Source organism: Prionailurus viverrinus, chromosome D4 (assembly GCF_022837055.1).
Source record: "Prionailurus viverrinus isolate Anna chromosome D4, UM_Priviv_1.0, whole genome shotgun sequence".
Lineage (NCBI taxonomy): Eukaryota > Metazoa > Chordata > Mammalia > Carnivora > Felidae > Prionailurus > Prionailurus viverrinus.
Window position 1 is genome coordinate 46,443,473 of NC_062573.1, and position 17,113 is coordinate 46,460,585.

At 37.3% G+C, this 17,113-nt stretch overlaps 1 protein-coding gene across 11 annotated transcripts in view; it reads left to right on the forward strand.

Annotated features, from left to right (window-relative positions):
- BNC2 (basonuclin 2) overlaps positions 1 to 17,113 on the forward strand; it is a 428,416-nt gene that overhangs the window by 274,298 nt on the left and 137,005 nt on the right. For all 11 annotated transcript variants that reach the window (XM_047831334.1, XM_047831336.1, XM_047831337.1 and 8 more), the window contains one exon: positions 2,294 to 2,396. In XM_047831334.1, the coding sequence (XP_047687290.1) occupies positions 2,294 to 2,396 (103 nt within the window). The remainder of the gene's footprint in view (positions 1 to 2,293; positions 2,397 to 17,113) is intronic.

The window sequence follows — 17,113 nt, forward strand, 5'->3', positions numbered from 1 at the left end:
TGAATAAATGATTTAATCAGTGAATAAATAATTATACATAAAAATAAAGCAAATCTGTAGTCTCTTAATTTGTTCTGTCCTGAATGTAGCAATAATTAAAATTGACAAAAGTGTGCTTTAAACACAATATAAAATTAGGCTATTTTTGTAAAATAATTAAGTATTAACAAAGTAATGATTTAAAACATGTATGTCTTTTATGCTGGAGTTAACATAATCCTTGAAAAATCATTTTATTGGGAATTTTTAAATTTTGGTAAAGCAGAGGTGATTTTTTTTGGTATGTTTTTGAAAGCTTTTATTAAAGCTGTTCAGATTACATGAATATTTTCATTTCAATGTGGTTGCCATATCTGAATTTATAATTAGATAGTTTGTGAAGTGCATTTTTTTTTCTTTAGTAGGAACACCTCCCTCTAAACTAAACTGTTTTGTTTGGGTTTGGGTTTTTTGACCATATTACAGTCAAGTTGTGAGTTCATTAACTAATGAACATGTTATTTAAAGAAGCTCTTTCTAACCTGTTACATTCTGATATATTGCTCAGTCAGTAAACTATTGAAATTGAAATAAGAAACTTTGGGAGAAGTATTTCCTCATATAACCTACAAATATATATATTATTCTTGCTTAGTCAGCATTTCCTTTGGTGTTCCTATTTCTTATTAGTAATTCTTCAAATCACGATACATAAAGCAAAGTTTCACAACCTGGCTAATACATAATTGGACTGTTGACATTGGAAGACAAACCCTGAAATACCAGGCAGATTATACAATTGTGTGTTTCCCCAGTGGTAATGGAGCAGCAAATTAGAGGTGGAGGTGAACTAAGGAAGGAGTCTATCGTGAAGACAGACTCTTATTGCAAACCGAACAGGGAAACTATAGATTTAATGTTCATTAGTGAAAGTGAAAAACTTTCCAAAATTTCCTGATAAGGGACAGTAAAACCTGTCCAGTTTTACTCTCTGTAAATGGAATTGGCCCAACAGTGTTGACAATATCTAAAATACTGTCTGTTATAAGTGAGACAGTTTATATAAAAATCCAAATGGAATATGAGCTCTAGGAATATGAGCATCTGGAAGCTGTGTAAGTGAGCATATCTTTCAGTTGTAGAACTGCAGTTTCAGGTAGTTGCAGCCTCTCCTCCAAACACCACTCCCCCACCCCAAATTAGTAAGCATTGATTGCATCTAAAGCTGTAGAGCCATCTTTTCCTGGCAGTTCAGATAGTTACAGTAGATTGTTAATCTGTGAATGATCGAACTAAGTCCCTTCTGTCTTCAGAATTTCCATGCAAATTAGAACTAAATATATGAGATAAATTTATTAAGTGTGGTCTAGGAGCATAAGGTCAGCTTTTGCACAAGTTTTAAGCACAGGTTTTTATCCATAAAAAGTTACACTTCATTTGTGCTAATTTTCTGTGGATTCACTTTATAATATAAACTGGTAAAATGTTTTTAGAAAGTAATCGTAAAGAAAGTTTTTTGAGTGTCTTTTTCAGTTTTCTAAGATCCAGTTGGATTGTTACCATTATAAGATGTTTGCATAAATGGCTTTTCCTATTCCATATATGATCTAAAAACAAATTTAAACTTGGTTTCTTACATCACCATTAAAGTAAAAGGAATGTTGTTTTGTATTTTTCAAAATAGGAATGAAAATGAAATTAATATATCAAAATGGAAAAACAAGGAATTGGAAAGTAGATAAATAATACCAGAAGTATGTTAGATTTTATTGAGCCAATAGGGATGTCTTTCAAAGTGTATCTGAAAGATTAACAAAGCATCCTAAGTGAAACTCAGCAGAAGAAAAGTAACATTCTAATAATAATATTTGTATGTCATGTTTTACTTTCACCAACATTTCACTTGAGCATTATTGTAGTAGAATGTATTTTCCTGCATTATTGCCAAGTGGATAAACTTAAATGGGAATATATAGTAGCAGCAGTATTTTGTTCTGTTTGGGATCCCTAGCGTTACAAATCAAGCATCTTGTAGAATACATAATCCTTTATTCTTATTCTGCTTGGTCTACGTTTCTAATTTAAAGGTTAAATATGAATGACATGAAACATTCTATTAGTGTGTGAGCTTTGTTTTCTTACATTTTTTTTTTGGTAAGAGATTTTGATGGTATCCAAATTTATTTTTAAAACACTCCAGGCCCCTACCAACATAAAGCCTTTAAAAATGGAAATGGATGTTACTTATTAAAATGGTAAAGAAATACAATACCTTTAAACAGATGCTGATCCTTTTTTTTCCTCTATTTTTCAGGCCATCCGTTGCACACTGGTAAACTGCACGTGTGAATGTTTTCAGCCGGGGAAGATTAACCTGAGGACTTGCGATCAGTGTAAACATGGCTGGGTGGCACATGGTGAGGAAAATCTGGACTTTTCTTCCTGTTCTTGTTAGGTTCATGTGAATGTGCGTATTTTTTCAGAGCAGTCACTGCCCTGGAGAAGAGAGGGGTCAGCTGTGCTCCAAGAGCTAGTTAACATGCAGGCTGCAGCTCTCAAACAGCATATTCTCGGCTCCAAGGAGTAAGTCTAGGCAAGCAGTTCTTAGCAGAAGGGCGCGATGTTTATAGGACAGTTGGGCCGTGGGGTTCTGACTGAACGTAGCAGCAGCCAGCAAGCACCAGGCCTGATGGAAACTCAAACATACCACAGTTGGCCTTTCAGGGCCTGTACCTCAGAAGGAGGCTGGCAAACCCTCTTTGCTTGAGGAGAATTCGTCGATGACTGCTCACCCTTGTCGTATGCTTTTGAGGCTGCATTTATCCTCCCAGATGTTAAATTTTGTATGGTCCAAGGTGAGTGAGAGAGTGAACGGGAACATTGTTTGGCTAGTATCTGAAAAAATAATGTGTAAATACCCCCTTTCAGTGCTCATCGGGATTGGAGGTGGCCGGTGTTGAATGGGGGCTCTGCATAGGTGTGTCACCTGAGAGTGACCCATGGCCATGGCTGCAAGTGTTGCTGCTTTTTGCCAGATGCACAGAGCTGTTCCATCAGTGTGGAACATTGAGCATTTAGTATGTTCTTATGTATGGTTTATGTGTTTTATGTTCAGGCAAAAAGAGACTTAGAAAATAAGCAGACATTTTCTTCCTAGAATGTAGAATTTTTAAAGATAGGTGATGTTTATAAAAGAAATCTTGGCTTGAGATTTTTTTGACAGCCTGGGGTATTGGCTTCTCAGTCGACATATTCTTCATTCCCAAACTGTGCCAAATATCCAGTGGGTTGTATTTTTATAAATGTCATGTTATTCTAGCAAGATCTGAAGTAACAACACTGGGCCATGCCTTTGAAATGCTTTTAATTTATCATGTACCTTGCTTGTTAGGGTGTGTATGTTGGCATTGTGGGGACATTTCAGCCACATTTCTGTGTGTGAGATCGAGAAGGGATAGGTAGGGTAGCAGGAGAGGAATACCCTGGAAGGGGTGTGCCTGGCAGGCAGATTCACAGTCCTTTAGTGCCTCCAGGAATGGAACTCCTTCCTGTTTCATTAGCAGGGCCAAAATCTGAAACGTCTCGCAGTCTAGTTTTGAACAACAGATGAGCTGCTGTTAAACTTTTGTAGTCTATGTGTATTACCACATTCGATGATTTCTTCTCTCTTCCGTATTCATTTCCTAGGGTTGCTGTAACAAAATACCACAGACTGGGTTGCTTAAATCAGAAATTTGTCTCCCCACAGTTCCAGAGGCTAGAAGTCCAAAATCAGGTGGTTTCATTCTGAGGACTCTTCCTGACTTGCAGATGACTGCCCTCATGTTGTGTCCTCAAATGGTCTTTCTTCTGTGGATGCATACCCCTGGTGTCTGTTTGCATCTAAATGTCTTCTTGTTCTAAGAACACCAATCAGATTGGATTAGGGCCCACTCTATTGGCTTTATTTTAACTTAACCAACCTGTTTTTTTTTTTAATGTTTATTTTTGAGAGAAAGAGAGCAAGCATGTGCCGGGTACATGAGGGAGGAAACGGGGGAGGGACAGTGAGAATCCCAAGTAGCCTCCATGCTGTCAGTGCAGAGCCCAACGCAGGGCTCTGATGCAGGGTTCAAACTCACAAACCAAAATCAAGAGTCGGATCTTTAACCAATTGAGCCACCCAGGTGCCCCTAAAACTTAATCAGCCTTTTTAAAGGCTCAGTCTCCAAATATAGTCACATTCTGAAGTACCAGGGATTAAGACTTCAAGGTACGCATTTTGGGGGAAACACAACTCAGCCCATAACACTTCCTAAATATCCTTCTTTCCCTAAGTGTTGGCTTTACTAGGTAATAGGTACTAGAGCTTATGTCCCAAGCCCGTCAAGACTCACAGAGGCAGTATGGAATCTCATCCTGGCTTTGCAACTTCAGTGGCTCATAGTTGAGCATCTCTGCAGGTCTGCCTCCTTATCTGTAATATAGGATTGATAATACCTACTTTGAGGAATGTTGTGAGAATTAAAGATAAAGCATATGAAGACTTTCAAATAAATAATACTGTGTTGAAAGTAAGAACCTGAACAATGGATAAGCAATAAAAGTAGGTCGATCAGTTAAACAAAGGACTTTTCATTCATTCAGCTCCCTTTTTTTCCAAAGCCATCTGTGTTCCCATCATCTGTCTACGGTGGTAGCCTTGTGAGTATAAAAGTTTACTGTGTCACCAGTTTGTTTTACCTATCCAACTGCCACATGCATATTACATTAGTAGTGTAATGGGGTGAGGTGGGAGAAGAAATATTTCTTCTTTCTCGAATAAAATAAATTATTCGTAGCCAATGGTTGTTACTGAGAGTTTCTGAAGGATGTGATTTTTCACTAAACTTGAATAAGGCATTTCTGTTATATTAGGCTGTGCTTTTTCTACTGTGTCCTTAGAAATCCTGGGTTTCTGTGATATTAATTGTAGAGTTTCCCAAGTCTGTCTTTCTCTCACCACTGTTAATACCTTGATCTCTCTTCCCCCTTCTCCTCCTTCAACTGTGTGTCCATATACAACTCCAGATATGTACGGGGTGCCTGGGTGGCTCAGTTGGTTAAACATCCGAATCCTGGTTTCGGCTCAGGTCATGATCTCGTAGTTTGTGGGTTTGAGCCCCACATCGGGTTCTGTACTGACTTAGGATTCTCTCTCTCTCCCTCTCTCTCTGCTGCTCCCTCACTTGTGCTCTCTCTGTGTCTCAAAATAAATGAATAAACGTAAAAAAAAAAAAAAAAAACAACAACTCTATGAGGCACCTGAGTGGCTCAGTCTATTGAGTGTCCGACTTCAGCTCAGGTCATGATCTTGAGCCCTGCATCAGGTGCTCTGCTGTCAGCGTGGAGCCCACTTTGGATCCTCTGTCCCCATCTCTCTCTCTGCCCCATCCCCGCACTCTCTCTCTCTCTCACATACACACTCTCTCAAAAATAAAATAAAACATTAAAAAAAAATCCCAGCCAACTCCAAATATGTACATGCAGACTTAGAAACCCCACTCTTCCTGTATTCATTAGGACAAATACGATAGTGAAGGATTGGCTCCCAGCTTTTGAGTTGGCAGTGGGATGAGAGCACCCACTCTTTTTGCCCCTGGCATTCCAACTAGTTGCTTCATTCTCTCCCCCTGCACAGAAAACCCAGAAATCATATCTCTAGTGATTTCTGTGCAGAGGTGAAACACAGCAGCCTTCCTGGCTGCCTTATACAGTACAGTGTCCTATGTGTGGCCCGAGGAGGAAATTACTTGGTTTTTTTAGTGTGTGATTTTTCTCTGAAAGTGGATGTAACAGGAGTGAGACTACTGAGACACATCTCATAGAATTATTGTATCGCATCGCTAAACATACTCCACCTGTTAATTGTATTAAAAAAATATTTGCTGCTAAAAGATAAAGATAACCAAATGTCAAATCAAGTGTTCTCTATAAAAAGAACACCTTTTACAAACTTGATGGACTCTTTTGAACAAATATGTTCCTATATCTCTTTATAGTTTCTTTGTAAGATGTTGGATTTCATGGGCCATTATATCACACATACGCATGTGCACACACACACACACACACACACACACACACACACACTCTTCCATAGCCTTACACATTTATTCTCTAACCTGCTTCAATTGTTGACATTAGCTCCTTTACAGTAATCTTGAGAAAGATGTTTTAAAAATTAAAGGGAGTGAGTGATTAATTCATCATACTATAACACCTGGGTTTTGAAATTATGCACTGGGCCGTGTGCTTTCTGCAGATTACTTCCTTGAAATCTTTAGCACCTTTGAGTCAGAGAGGAAAAAACCCTAAACAGTTCCTTGACTACCAATAGGTATTTCCCACTGAATTAATAAAGGATTTCCTGTTCTTTCTCCCCATTAATGAGTTTCAGCTCTTTCACTTAGATAATAGAAAGCAGGGCTTTATTGAATTTAACTTTATTTCAAAACAAGCTTTTTTTGGTATACGATCTCCATACCTATAATGCGTAATAACCCAGAGTTCCTAAGTTTGTGAATTTCCGTTCAGAGTTCTTGGATAAAGGACTCCAGCATACTGCCAGCTAATTCATTTAACAACTATTTTTTCCTACCTCTATTTGCATTATCTTTTCTGTGTGTTTCCTTCATTTGCCTAATATATAGAGTGAGTTTTGAAAAAAATTAAAATAAAATTTCCTACAAGTTTTAATTTTCCTTGGTTCAAAAGTGCCAAAATAAGATACCAGGATAAGTAAGAGCAGCAATGGGCTTCTTTACTGGTGACATAAATGTTTATGTTGGTAGAAATTTAGTTTGTTGCATTTTGACCCTTTCCCACCATACTAGAGTAGTAATTCAACCATTCACAGAATTAAAGCTTCAGCCAAAGATTTTATATAGTCTTAGAAATTAGCAAGTATCACTAGTACATACCCAGTACTGGGTAAGTTGTATGGGGAGGGTGGTAGGGATAGTGCTTCCTTCTAACGAGAAGTGTTACTAATAGGACTTTTTTGCCTTTGTAAAAAAAAAAAAAACAAAAAAAAAACAAAAAAAAAAAAAAAAAAACAACTGGAGACACGGTATAGGGGTTGAGAACTATAGTACTAAGTCACTTCTGTTATTTATTATTTGCAAATGAGTTTTAGTGCCTGTATTCTAGATGAAGATTTCATTTCTAAACCATTAAGATAGAGTAGTACAAATAAAAAAAAATAGTAAACTATGTTCTAAATGATTTTAGTAAATATCTAGTGATAATCCAAGACAACTGGAAATTTTTTTTTCTTTTATGTTGGGTTGTATTTGATTTGTGTATTTGAGAAAAGAGGTGGGCAGATTTTAGAAAGGTAATGTATTTAGAATTTTTTCCTTTACTAGATCAGTAATTTTTACTTCCAACAAAGCCCATTTGTTAAAACTACCTTTAAAAAAAATCCACTGTCTCTTAGTGTGTCTCATAAGCATTTGGCAAGGAGATGAGGCTTGATGAATAAAAAATATATTACACAGCTTAATGAACCCCACAGCAGCTTTCTCGGTACAAATTATTTCCTTTATAGAATATTCTGATTTAAACCAAAAGCATGCACCATTCCAACAAGCTGCATGAATGATAGAATTTTCATTCACTTCCAAGTGATCTGAATTAACACTAGTGTTATTTCCTTTGGCTAGGGTCTGCCTGTGAGAACGCTTGTTGCACCAGAATTCTTGAGACCTTTCTTTTATTATGTTCTATAAATGTGATTTCTCTTTACTACTTGCAGTTCATTCAAGGAGAAGATAGTCCTATGTTATTACTTTAATTACTTGGTCATCAAGCCAGCTGCCTTCCTGCTCATATCCAAACTATTCAGATTTTTTAAAAATGTAAAACGAGCAGGCTAGGCCTGCATCGTCTGGATCATCAATGAAGAGATATTTAGTAAGCATCTATCATAGATAAAGTACTGTATCAGGTGTCCTTCAGCTCCTCAGTTCTGTGCCACAGGAGATAGCAGTATAAAGTTAATTTAGTGTCCTATAGTAACCAGTTTTATGGTTTAATGTACTGTAAGACTTAATATTCATATAATCCATTAATTTCAAACCTCTTTTGTAATTCACTGGAAGTAATTTTTCTTTTTTTTTTCCTCATCATCATTGAATTTGAATTCTCAGCTTTTACTTGATATATCTTATCAGAACAGGGATTTTTATAGAGACCCTGCCCCAAATAGAAATATAAGACCTCCCATTAAATTTGAATTTCAGGTAAACAATGAATAGGTTTTTTTTTTTGTTTTTTAGGATAAGCCTATATCTGCAAATTTAGCTCAGTGGTCCTGTATTTTTATTTGCTAAAACTGGCAAACATACATCTAAAAACATTCTAGTGAGGCTTAATTTGCGTATTTAAATCTTAAATCAGGGCCATTGGTTCTGAACATTCTGTAATCAGAAACCTTTTGATTATGTCAGTCTTACATTTAGCACCATGAGATCTCAGCATTCTGTTTACAAATTCCTCAAATTTGTTGGCGCCCTGGTACTTTACAAGGATTTAAGCGGAGTGGATCAAAAGCAGTAGTTTTCATTTTATCCCATGAAAAGTCACATGTCTTTATTATTTGTCCCAGTCTATGCTCTTCTTATGAATTGTCTAAACATCTGTGGAAGTCGTTTATTCCCAACTGGTAACTCTGTAATATTCTTCCTGACTTGAGTCCAAAGCCCAGTATAATTAATGTAGTAGTAACTTTTCCTTCTTCCTCCTTTCTTCCCTAGTTTTCTCCCCTTCACACCCCAAATAGATGTCTTTTATCATAAGTAATAAAGCATGACATTTCTGTGACATCATGCTCATTCCAAATAACTCAGCAGTTTCTGTATGATAATTCGTACATTTTTCATGATTGAGCGAGGAGGGTAATGAAAACTGAGTCTCTTCTGACAAAGGGAAAGGTAATCCTCCCAGATATTAACCTACAAGAAAGCTCTGAACCTCCCTTTAATTGACCTAGAGATTGTCCCAATAAGAGTGAATTTTGCTTTGGGAGAGACTTGTTGCAGGAGGCTGTTTTGTTTAGGATTTGATGAAAAGTGTAAGAAAGGTACTAGCTTGAGTCCTTAGCACAGGGAAGACAAGCTTTGCAAGTGAGAACTTGATCCTTTGGGAAGATGTAGGTGTTCGTGCTTCCAGGGCTTTACCTAGAAACAACGTGGGTAGGAACACCATATTCCTCTTCTTCTGGTACGCTGCTTTGGAAAAGGTGGGAACTAATGTAGTATCTGTTTAAAAGAATCTAAGTAGACTTAGTTCTTCCAGATTAGGATACTGAAACCTGGCTTGCCTAGCTGCAAAATTCTTTTCTAGTTAGAGAAACCGGCTTTTTGGTGCCTCCTAGCTCTGGTAAGGCAGTTGGGTCCCCGATCTCTCTATGGACAAAGTCGTTGATCATCTCTCTGGTTATTTTTATTTTAAAGAGCAAAAACAAGGCCATTTTCCTGCCTGGCACAGGAGCCTTCTTTGCTTGACCTGAGGGCACCGTGCCCTCTTCTGCTTTTCTCCTTTACTCCCTGATCATAGCTGATAAGCTTTAAAGGGAGGCCATCCTCACAAATGCAAAGGTTGGGTGCCTGATTGATGGCATTAACTATATTCTTATTGTGTCCCTGAGCTGCTTATTTTGATTTGTTTCTTAGTCTGCCTACCTTTGGGATGGTGCTTTGAACTCCCTAAAATTTTTCGTTTTTCATCACAGCACAAACAGTGCCTCCCCCTCAAAGTCCTGGGCTCTCTGCCTGTTAGCTCCCCATGTTTTTTTTTTTTTTTTCTCCTAGCTTCTTCTTACTCAGATGGAACATAAGATGAGTCTGGTAAATTCTGGCCTCTAAAGTATGCAGTGCCAGTCCGCTGCTAAGGAGTTTCTAGGGAGGATCTTGAGATTGAAACATACAGGGCTGGAGCCCCAGGATATGAAGAAGTTTCAGAATCATAAATGGGAGGCATGATAGAAAAGTAGGGAAGAGTGCAGTTCTGTTTAAGTTCCTGTGCTGCTCTTACCACCTACTATCAGCAGAACTTTGGCCAAGTTACGTAATCTCTATTTTCTCGTCTGTGAAACGTGGATAATGATAGCACCTAGTTTGTAGGGTTCTTCCTAGGATTAAATGAGATAATCTACTTAATAGTGTTGGTTATTGTTATTTCTGAACTCTTCTAGAAGTACAACTTCAACCTCTGAGGGCGTGACAGACATGTTTTAATATCGTTTAGTGGTTAAAAGTTGGCTTTGCCAGATGGTGGTCAAATCTCATTTCCGTCCCTAGTTAGTAAGCCTCAGTTCTTTTATCTGTAAATGTAAATAATAACAGAAATATACTTAAATATCACAGCAAGGTTTTGAGGAAGATTAAAGGGAAGAGTAGACTTAATACCAGTGATAATGTCCAGAGCCTCACTTTTAAGGTGCAGGTGGTGTGAGCTTCTTTCTCCTTCTAGGGAAGGTTTTCTTCAGTGCCCAGTGGCAAAGTTTAGGTTACCAGTTCTTTTGGCTGTAGGGCCAAGTGTTCCCTAGGTGAAATTGTCTTCCCCAGTAAATCCAGTACAGTTCCATTCCTTCCATTTCCCCTAACGTGTCATTTGAGCCCTTATTTGAACAGAAATCAGAAACACTTTTTCCCAGAGGTCACATTTTGAGAAGTTGTAGACCAGTTAAAATGAATTGTAAGAGTATTTATCTGTTCAAAGTCCAAAACCTAAATTTTAGTCCTAAACCTAATTTTAGGCAGATTTCAAGCTACTTTTGCCCATTTTCACACCTATCTTGCATGTGAAGTGCTCTGATGGGCTAACCACTTTATCATTTTATTGTACTTTATTACATCATAAATTTTTATATCTTGCTAACGATCCTACAGGAAGCTTAATTGTTTATAGGAACATCTTAATTAACTGGAGTTCACCAGGTTAAGCAGAACACAAATTGAAGGAGTTATAAATGAAACACTCAACTCCTCTCATTTTACTCAGGATGCTCTGTTCAGGTATACGAGGAGATTTCCTTGGGGCATAAGGACCCAGTATGCCTCAGCAATATCATGTTGATACTCTCAACCATCCTTCTTTCTGCTGTGTCATAGTGATGACTTTTTCTAAGCATGGGCCCTCCCCCTACCCTTTATTGAAGAGTGGATGAGGTAAATAAGGTAATTCTGAGGAATTTTCACTTGTATTCTGGGAGGCATAAAATGTTGCTTATGCATCCCATTCCTTACCAGTTTTGCCTTCTAGGAGGGTGGTAGGTGTTTGTAATTCTTCAAAAGCTTCTTGCATTTATCTGTTACTAGTTAGTGAGTGTGTAGCCAAAGCCCTGTATAGAAAGTATTTTAAGGTGTTACTGTCACAACTGGGTAGAGTCATAAGCAGTGTCTGTTAAGGGGCCCGCTAGTAAGGTCTCGCTCTCCCTGGAGTTCAGGGAGATCCTAATTTTGGCCTCTTAGGCCTCTCAGCCAGCTTGTATGGTCAGGCAGGTGACAGTACAAATGCAAGCTCAAACCCATCTAAATGAAAGGACAGTGTTGTTGGGCCTTAAATTCAATTTGCCAAGGAATGCAAAGGTAACTCTAGACCTGGCTGTCCAATCAAGAAGCCACTCTTATGGATGTGAGCACTTGACATGTAGCTAGTCCAAATTGAGACATGTTGTAAATATAACGTATACACTGGATTTTGGAAATGTCATCTTAAAAAAAATGTAAAATACTACAGTAATAATTGTCCATACATATTGGTAATACTTTTGAGATACTGGGTTAAATAAAATATATTCTTAAAAATTAGGTTCATTGTTTGTTTTTTACCTTTTAAAAGAGACTAAAAAATTAAAGTACCGGACTTGAATTCTATTTCTGTTAGACATAGCTGTTCTAGGCCCTCGGTATGAGATCATGTATTTGGAGGCCTGAAGCTTAGGTTAGAGTGGTTTACTGGTAGAGTAGTTAGAATTGGTGTGAGAATCCTAAAAACCGAAACCTGAAGCTCTTGTCCTCCCTTCACTCATCACTGTCAGCTCTTTCCCAGTCCTTCGAGCTTTCACACTTGCTGCGCTATTGATCATGTCCAGTCTTTCCTCTGCTCTTTTCCTCGGGGAAGGGGGATCCCCCTTGCCCCCAGGAGCAATTAAGTGTTCCCTTCTGAATGAGCTCAGCACACTTCACAGAGACCAGAGGGTCGTTTCTGTGTAATACTGATCCCTCTACTAGCTTGGGAGCTCAAGGAGGGCACTTCTTCATCTCTGTGCTGATACCCACTGCGGCATTGCCCACATGGGAGCACAGGAACAAAGGTTTGTGGAAACTCCTAAGTGTATCTAAGAGTCTCTGACTCCTAATTGCCATTTCTTTTCCAGCAGCCTCTTCCATGCTAAGTGGTAAGCACAACTGCAGACAGCTTGCCTTTAGATTCTGCATTTCTCTTTTCCAGCCTTTCTGTTCTCGCCTTTTGCTGTTTTCTTCTGTCTTTAAACAACAAAACCAGTGAAAGGTAGGTAGGAGGTTTTAGCAGCCTGACTAGCCAGGAAGTAAATTTTAGAGAAGTTCAATTTGTTTGATCATTAACAGATGTTGGCATTTTGGTCTTATTCAGAAGGTACAGTTTTGAGTGAAATATCTTTCAGTTTTATTTAGTAGTTCTTCAATACTCCTTTGCCTGCAAAAATCTGATGGATAGAAATTCTCCCCTCCTCTCTTTGGTTGTCCATGTTTTCCACTATCAGTAAAAATTAAAAAACAAATCAACTTCTAGCATAAAAGAAAACACCTGTTTGGCTTGGAGAAATTGGCCAGGGAGGTCTTTTCTCTGACAGGCCAAAAGCGACCATCACAGGGCCCCTTATAAAAAAAAAAAAAAAGACATTTTTTTTTTCTTTATTTCATGTGAGCATTGGCAGAAACTCTGACAAGCAGTTCTTCATATTTTATTATGTTCTTGTCTGCAGAATCTCTGTCAGGCAAAAACCTTGTCAGCGGAAAACCTGTCGTAGGATCAGAGGAGACAAAAACAGGTGTCACACAGGCAGTCAAAACTGAAGGAAAAAAAAGATTAGGCTAAAGAGAGAGAGGCAGACAATTACATTAATGCCATTGCTTTTATCTTATAGATGTGTGTTATTATCTCGGGGTGCTGAGTGCGCAATTGCCTCAAAGAAAAGTAGACAGGAGACAAGGGGAAACTTGATAGTTATTAACTGAAGAGGCAGTGTGTCAAAGCTGGATGGGGTTCAAAGTTTTGCAAAGGAAAAAAACTGCAGGCAGCAAGCAACGGCTGTGCGGTTCTGCTTTCGGCTACATAAACCTAGTAGCAATCTAACATTTTCTACTTGGAAACAGATCATAGAGAGAAAAATTAATGAAAGATTTCATTTGGAAGTTTTTGGGGTAACATTTATCCTATGTACATGTGACTGAATCATAATCTTTTCTCTCTTATAAAATCTTGCCACAATGTGAGGCATGGTGAGGCATGAAGACAGGCATTTGTCAGTTCAGCTGTGTTGTTTGGATATGTTTAAAACACCTATTATCAACACACTTTTAATTAAAAAAAGCTATTAAGAAGCCCTTTTACTAAGTGTGAACATCTGTACATGCAAGCTGTAAATTAGGAGATCACATATGTGCGCCTCAGTCAGAGACTAAATGAAGTTGGCAAGTGTTTTCTAGTACTGGTTTTTAAATACAGTAAAAAAATCTAAAGGAAAAGTTGCTACGTTTTAAAATTTGGATTTATTTTTATGATTGTGCCTTTTAGTATTAATTAATAGAACTTTTCTTCTATGTAGAAGTTAGGGCCATTGTTATTACCAAATTGGTAACCAGAATTCAAAGAGCTGATCAATGTCTCCCCTCTTTCTTTGTTCACATCTTTTCAAGAGACCTGACTTCTTTTCTGAGAGTTTGGGCTCATTAAATATTGGTGGTGATATAAAATAGTTTCATTTCGCCGATGGCTCAAACTCTGAAAGATATTTAGCTTGTTGATAGCTCCTACATGTCAAACAGCTGACCAGTAACTTTTGGCTGGTATGGCAACTTTAAGTTTCCTGGTCTGCTTAATCATACATTGATCATGTTAGTGGAAAAATCAGCAAGGATTGCTCTAGCCCTTAACATTTTCTGTTCATGCATTTAACGGTTAGTTTACATTTTTCCTAAGACTGCCTTCTTAACCCCTTTTTTATGAACAAATCTTTATATAGGGTCTTTTATCCCTCCAGTCACAGATGCAAAGCAGCTTGATACTTGATATATGCATTAAGCAAATCCAGCAATCCAGAAGAAAACACATAGGAGTGTCAAAAGTGTGTGTGATAGCCCAGAGTTTTAAGGGATTATGTTGGAATAAAAAGAAAAAGATAAAGATTGATTATAGATTTGGAATGAGATTTCAGGCTGACTTACTGGGAGAGGGAAGGAAAAATACTTGTGACACAAAGGTGATGTTTATTAAAAAAAAAAAAAAAGACTGTAATCATTTCTTTCTTTCAGGTATTTCCTACCAGATGCTGGCTTTTTGTATTATTTTTCTCGGTTTTGAAATAGTTCTTCACCGTATGTGATAGAGTTTAAAGCGTATGTTGTATAAAAAATAAATATGCCTTGCATTTATAATGTTTCCTTAATGAAATTCTTATATACATATATGCTACTTTAAGAAAATTAAGTATTTAAAGCTAATAAATTGGGAGTAGGGTAATTACTCTCTTGCAGAAGAGTACATTTTTTGTATAATAAAACGACTTGATATCATGTTTTTCAAGTAATATATTTCAATAGTTACTTTTAAAACAAGATACATTTTGTAGTCAGTGTACATTTAATTCATTTTTCTGTAAATTAAATAAAGCAAGGTTTGTGTAGTCTGCTTTCAGCTAGCCTTGTTGACTAGGGTTCGGATAGAACAGCAAGAGTAGAAACAATCCCCCAACCTGGTTGCAGCAAGTAGATTCAATTACCAAATCTCTTCCTAGTTTTACTGTCAAGTTTGTAGATTAAATTTTCTCTTTTCCCCTTAACCACTTGTAATGAAGTTGCTGTAAATGAGGAAAGACATGCCCCCAAAAGTGGGCCATGTAAGGAAGAAGGAGAAGAAATAAAACCAAGGAATTATTTAATCTACTAGCCAAGAGAGTGAGCTCCTGCATAACCAAGCGTTGACAGTCTACTTTTATGTGTGCCTCAGTCAGACTTTAATGATTTCCAAAGTCTGTTGTGAAGACTTTATTATGCATAAGGCCACAGGGGGGAAATGCCAATCAGTTTGAAATATTACTACATAATCTCAAGTGGAGCTCAAATTTTACCCTGGAATAATTGTAGGTGTTTGTGTGTGCATATCCACATATTCTGAAAGCTAAATGTCAACTAGGGATGATTAAAATCCATAGGATGGTGGGACCTCATTGGTACTACTCTTGTCCCCCTTTCCTTGCTACAGATTAGAATCACATTCATAATGAACCAGAAGAGTATTCATATACTTATCCCTCATGTAGGAAGGGACAAGAAAAAAATCAAGAGCCATTCACATAAGGCATGATAAGGTATAGTAATGTAATTGGAGTTTATGGAGGCTCCATAGGTTTTTGTTTTATTTTACTTAAAGACACTGACACACTGTTTGTTCAAGGAAAAAAATAAACCCTTCACACATAAGGGCTGACAGCTTTTATCACCAGGCTTGGGGATCAACTCTTTCAGCTATATATCATTCCTTTTCTTCTTTTTTTAAAAAAAATTCTCAAAGCAAGCCTTCTCCTCGGTATTAAGTATCCTAATTAATTCAACCTTGACAGTTACAGTTAGAAAGTTGTGACTTAAATGGAACATGAGTTATTTTGTACTTAAATTTTCCCCAATTATATGGTTCTTTTCCCCAAAAGTAGTGAATAAAATTGCAGATCTAAATATTACTTCAAGTCATAAGGAATTCTTTTAATAACAGTCATTGTCTGCCTTCATGATCGATTCTCTGATTCACTAAAAAGTTTTTAATATGTCATCATTGCCATTTATTAATGTTTTCCCCAAGTGCTATGGCTTTTATTAGGGTCTGGCTCACGATCTATGAGTAGGCTAAGCCTTTGCCTTGCGCCCTGATGCTCTCTCGCCTAGTTAGAGAGCTGAGTCTTATAATGGGAAAGGATTGATGTTATAATGATTCCAAAGGGTCCCTTTATGATGAAATTCTAAATACGCAAAATCCCATTAAACCTGTAGAAGTTCATGGGCTAGCTACATTGAAATGACATATCATTATATTGGGTATAGCGTGCATATTATAAAGTATGATATAATTGGAAATTATTGGTGATATTAGCAAGAATGAAGAGCCACCCACCCTCATAAATTCAGAGTATTTGGGTATTTGAAGTAGGAAAGGGAACAATATTCCCAGTGATCAAAACTTTAAAATCTGACCCCAGAAATTGCTCTTAGAAAATCCTGTCCCTAACAACTTTATTTCTGAACTCTTACAGTAATTGTGGAATGAATTCCATAAAACAATCCCTTAAAAAACGCATGTTAAATGTTAATCTATTAGAAATTAAAATCATGCTCTTTGACCTGGAGCTCCTAAAAGCTGACCACTTGATGCTGTTATAATTTAGAATCCGAGGGGGAATTGAGGCAAGAGACATGGGGTTCTCGAAACAATTAGCTTTCCAGTTTAAGGCTCACTTGGCCTTTCTCCCAAAATGAAAGAATGAGTTTCTTTACTTTTTCTTTCTTACTTGTAAAATTGCTTCAAATTAGTATTTAAAATTTTAAAAATATCCATGGCAAGACTGGAAATTAGTGATATAAAAGATTTCCTTTTAGGCTGATTTCATACAAATTTTTCATTGTTTTCCTCTGCAAAGTAGGTGGCTTTGAAAAGTTGCCTCACTTGGCTCACTCCTGATTGAATGGCTCTGAGCTTCACACTGCCATGTCTGAACAGCTGTTACATGGAGTCCACTGGACATCAGGGCCTGAAATATTCGAACATATTCCTGGGAAAACCACCTAACTCACTTGAATCTGGCTTTTAAAGAAAGTTAGGTTTAAAAAAGTTGTGGAAAACTAAGAACTATAAACTA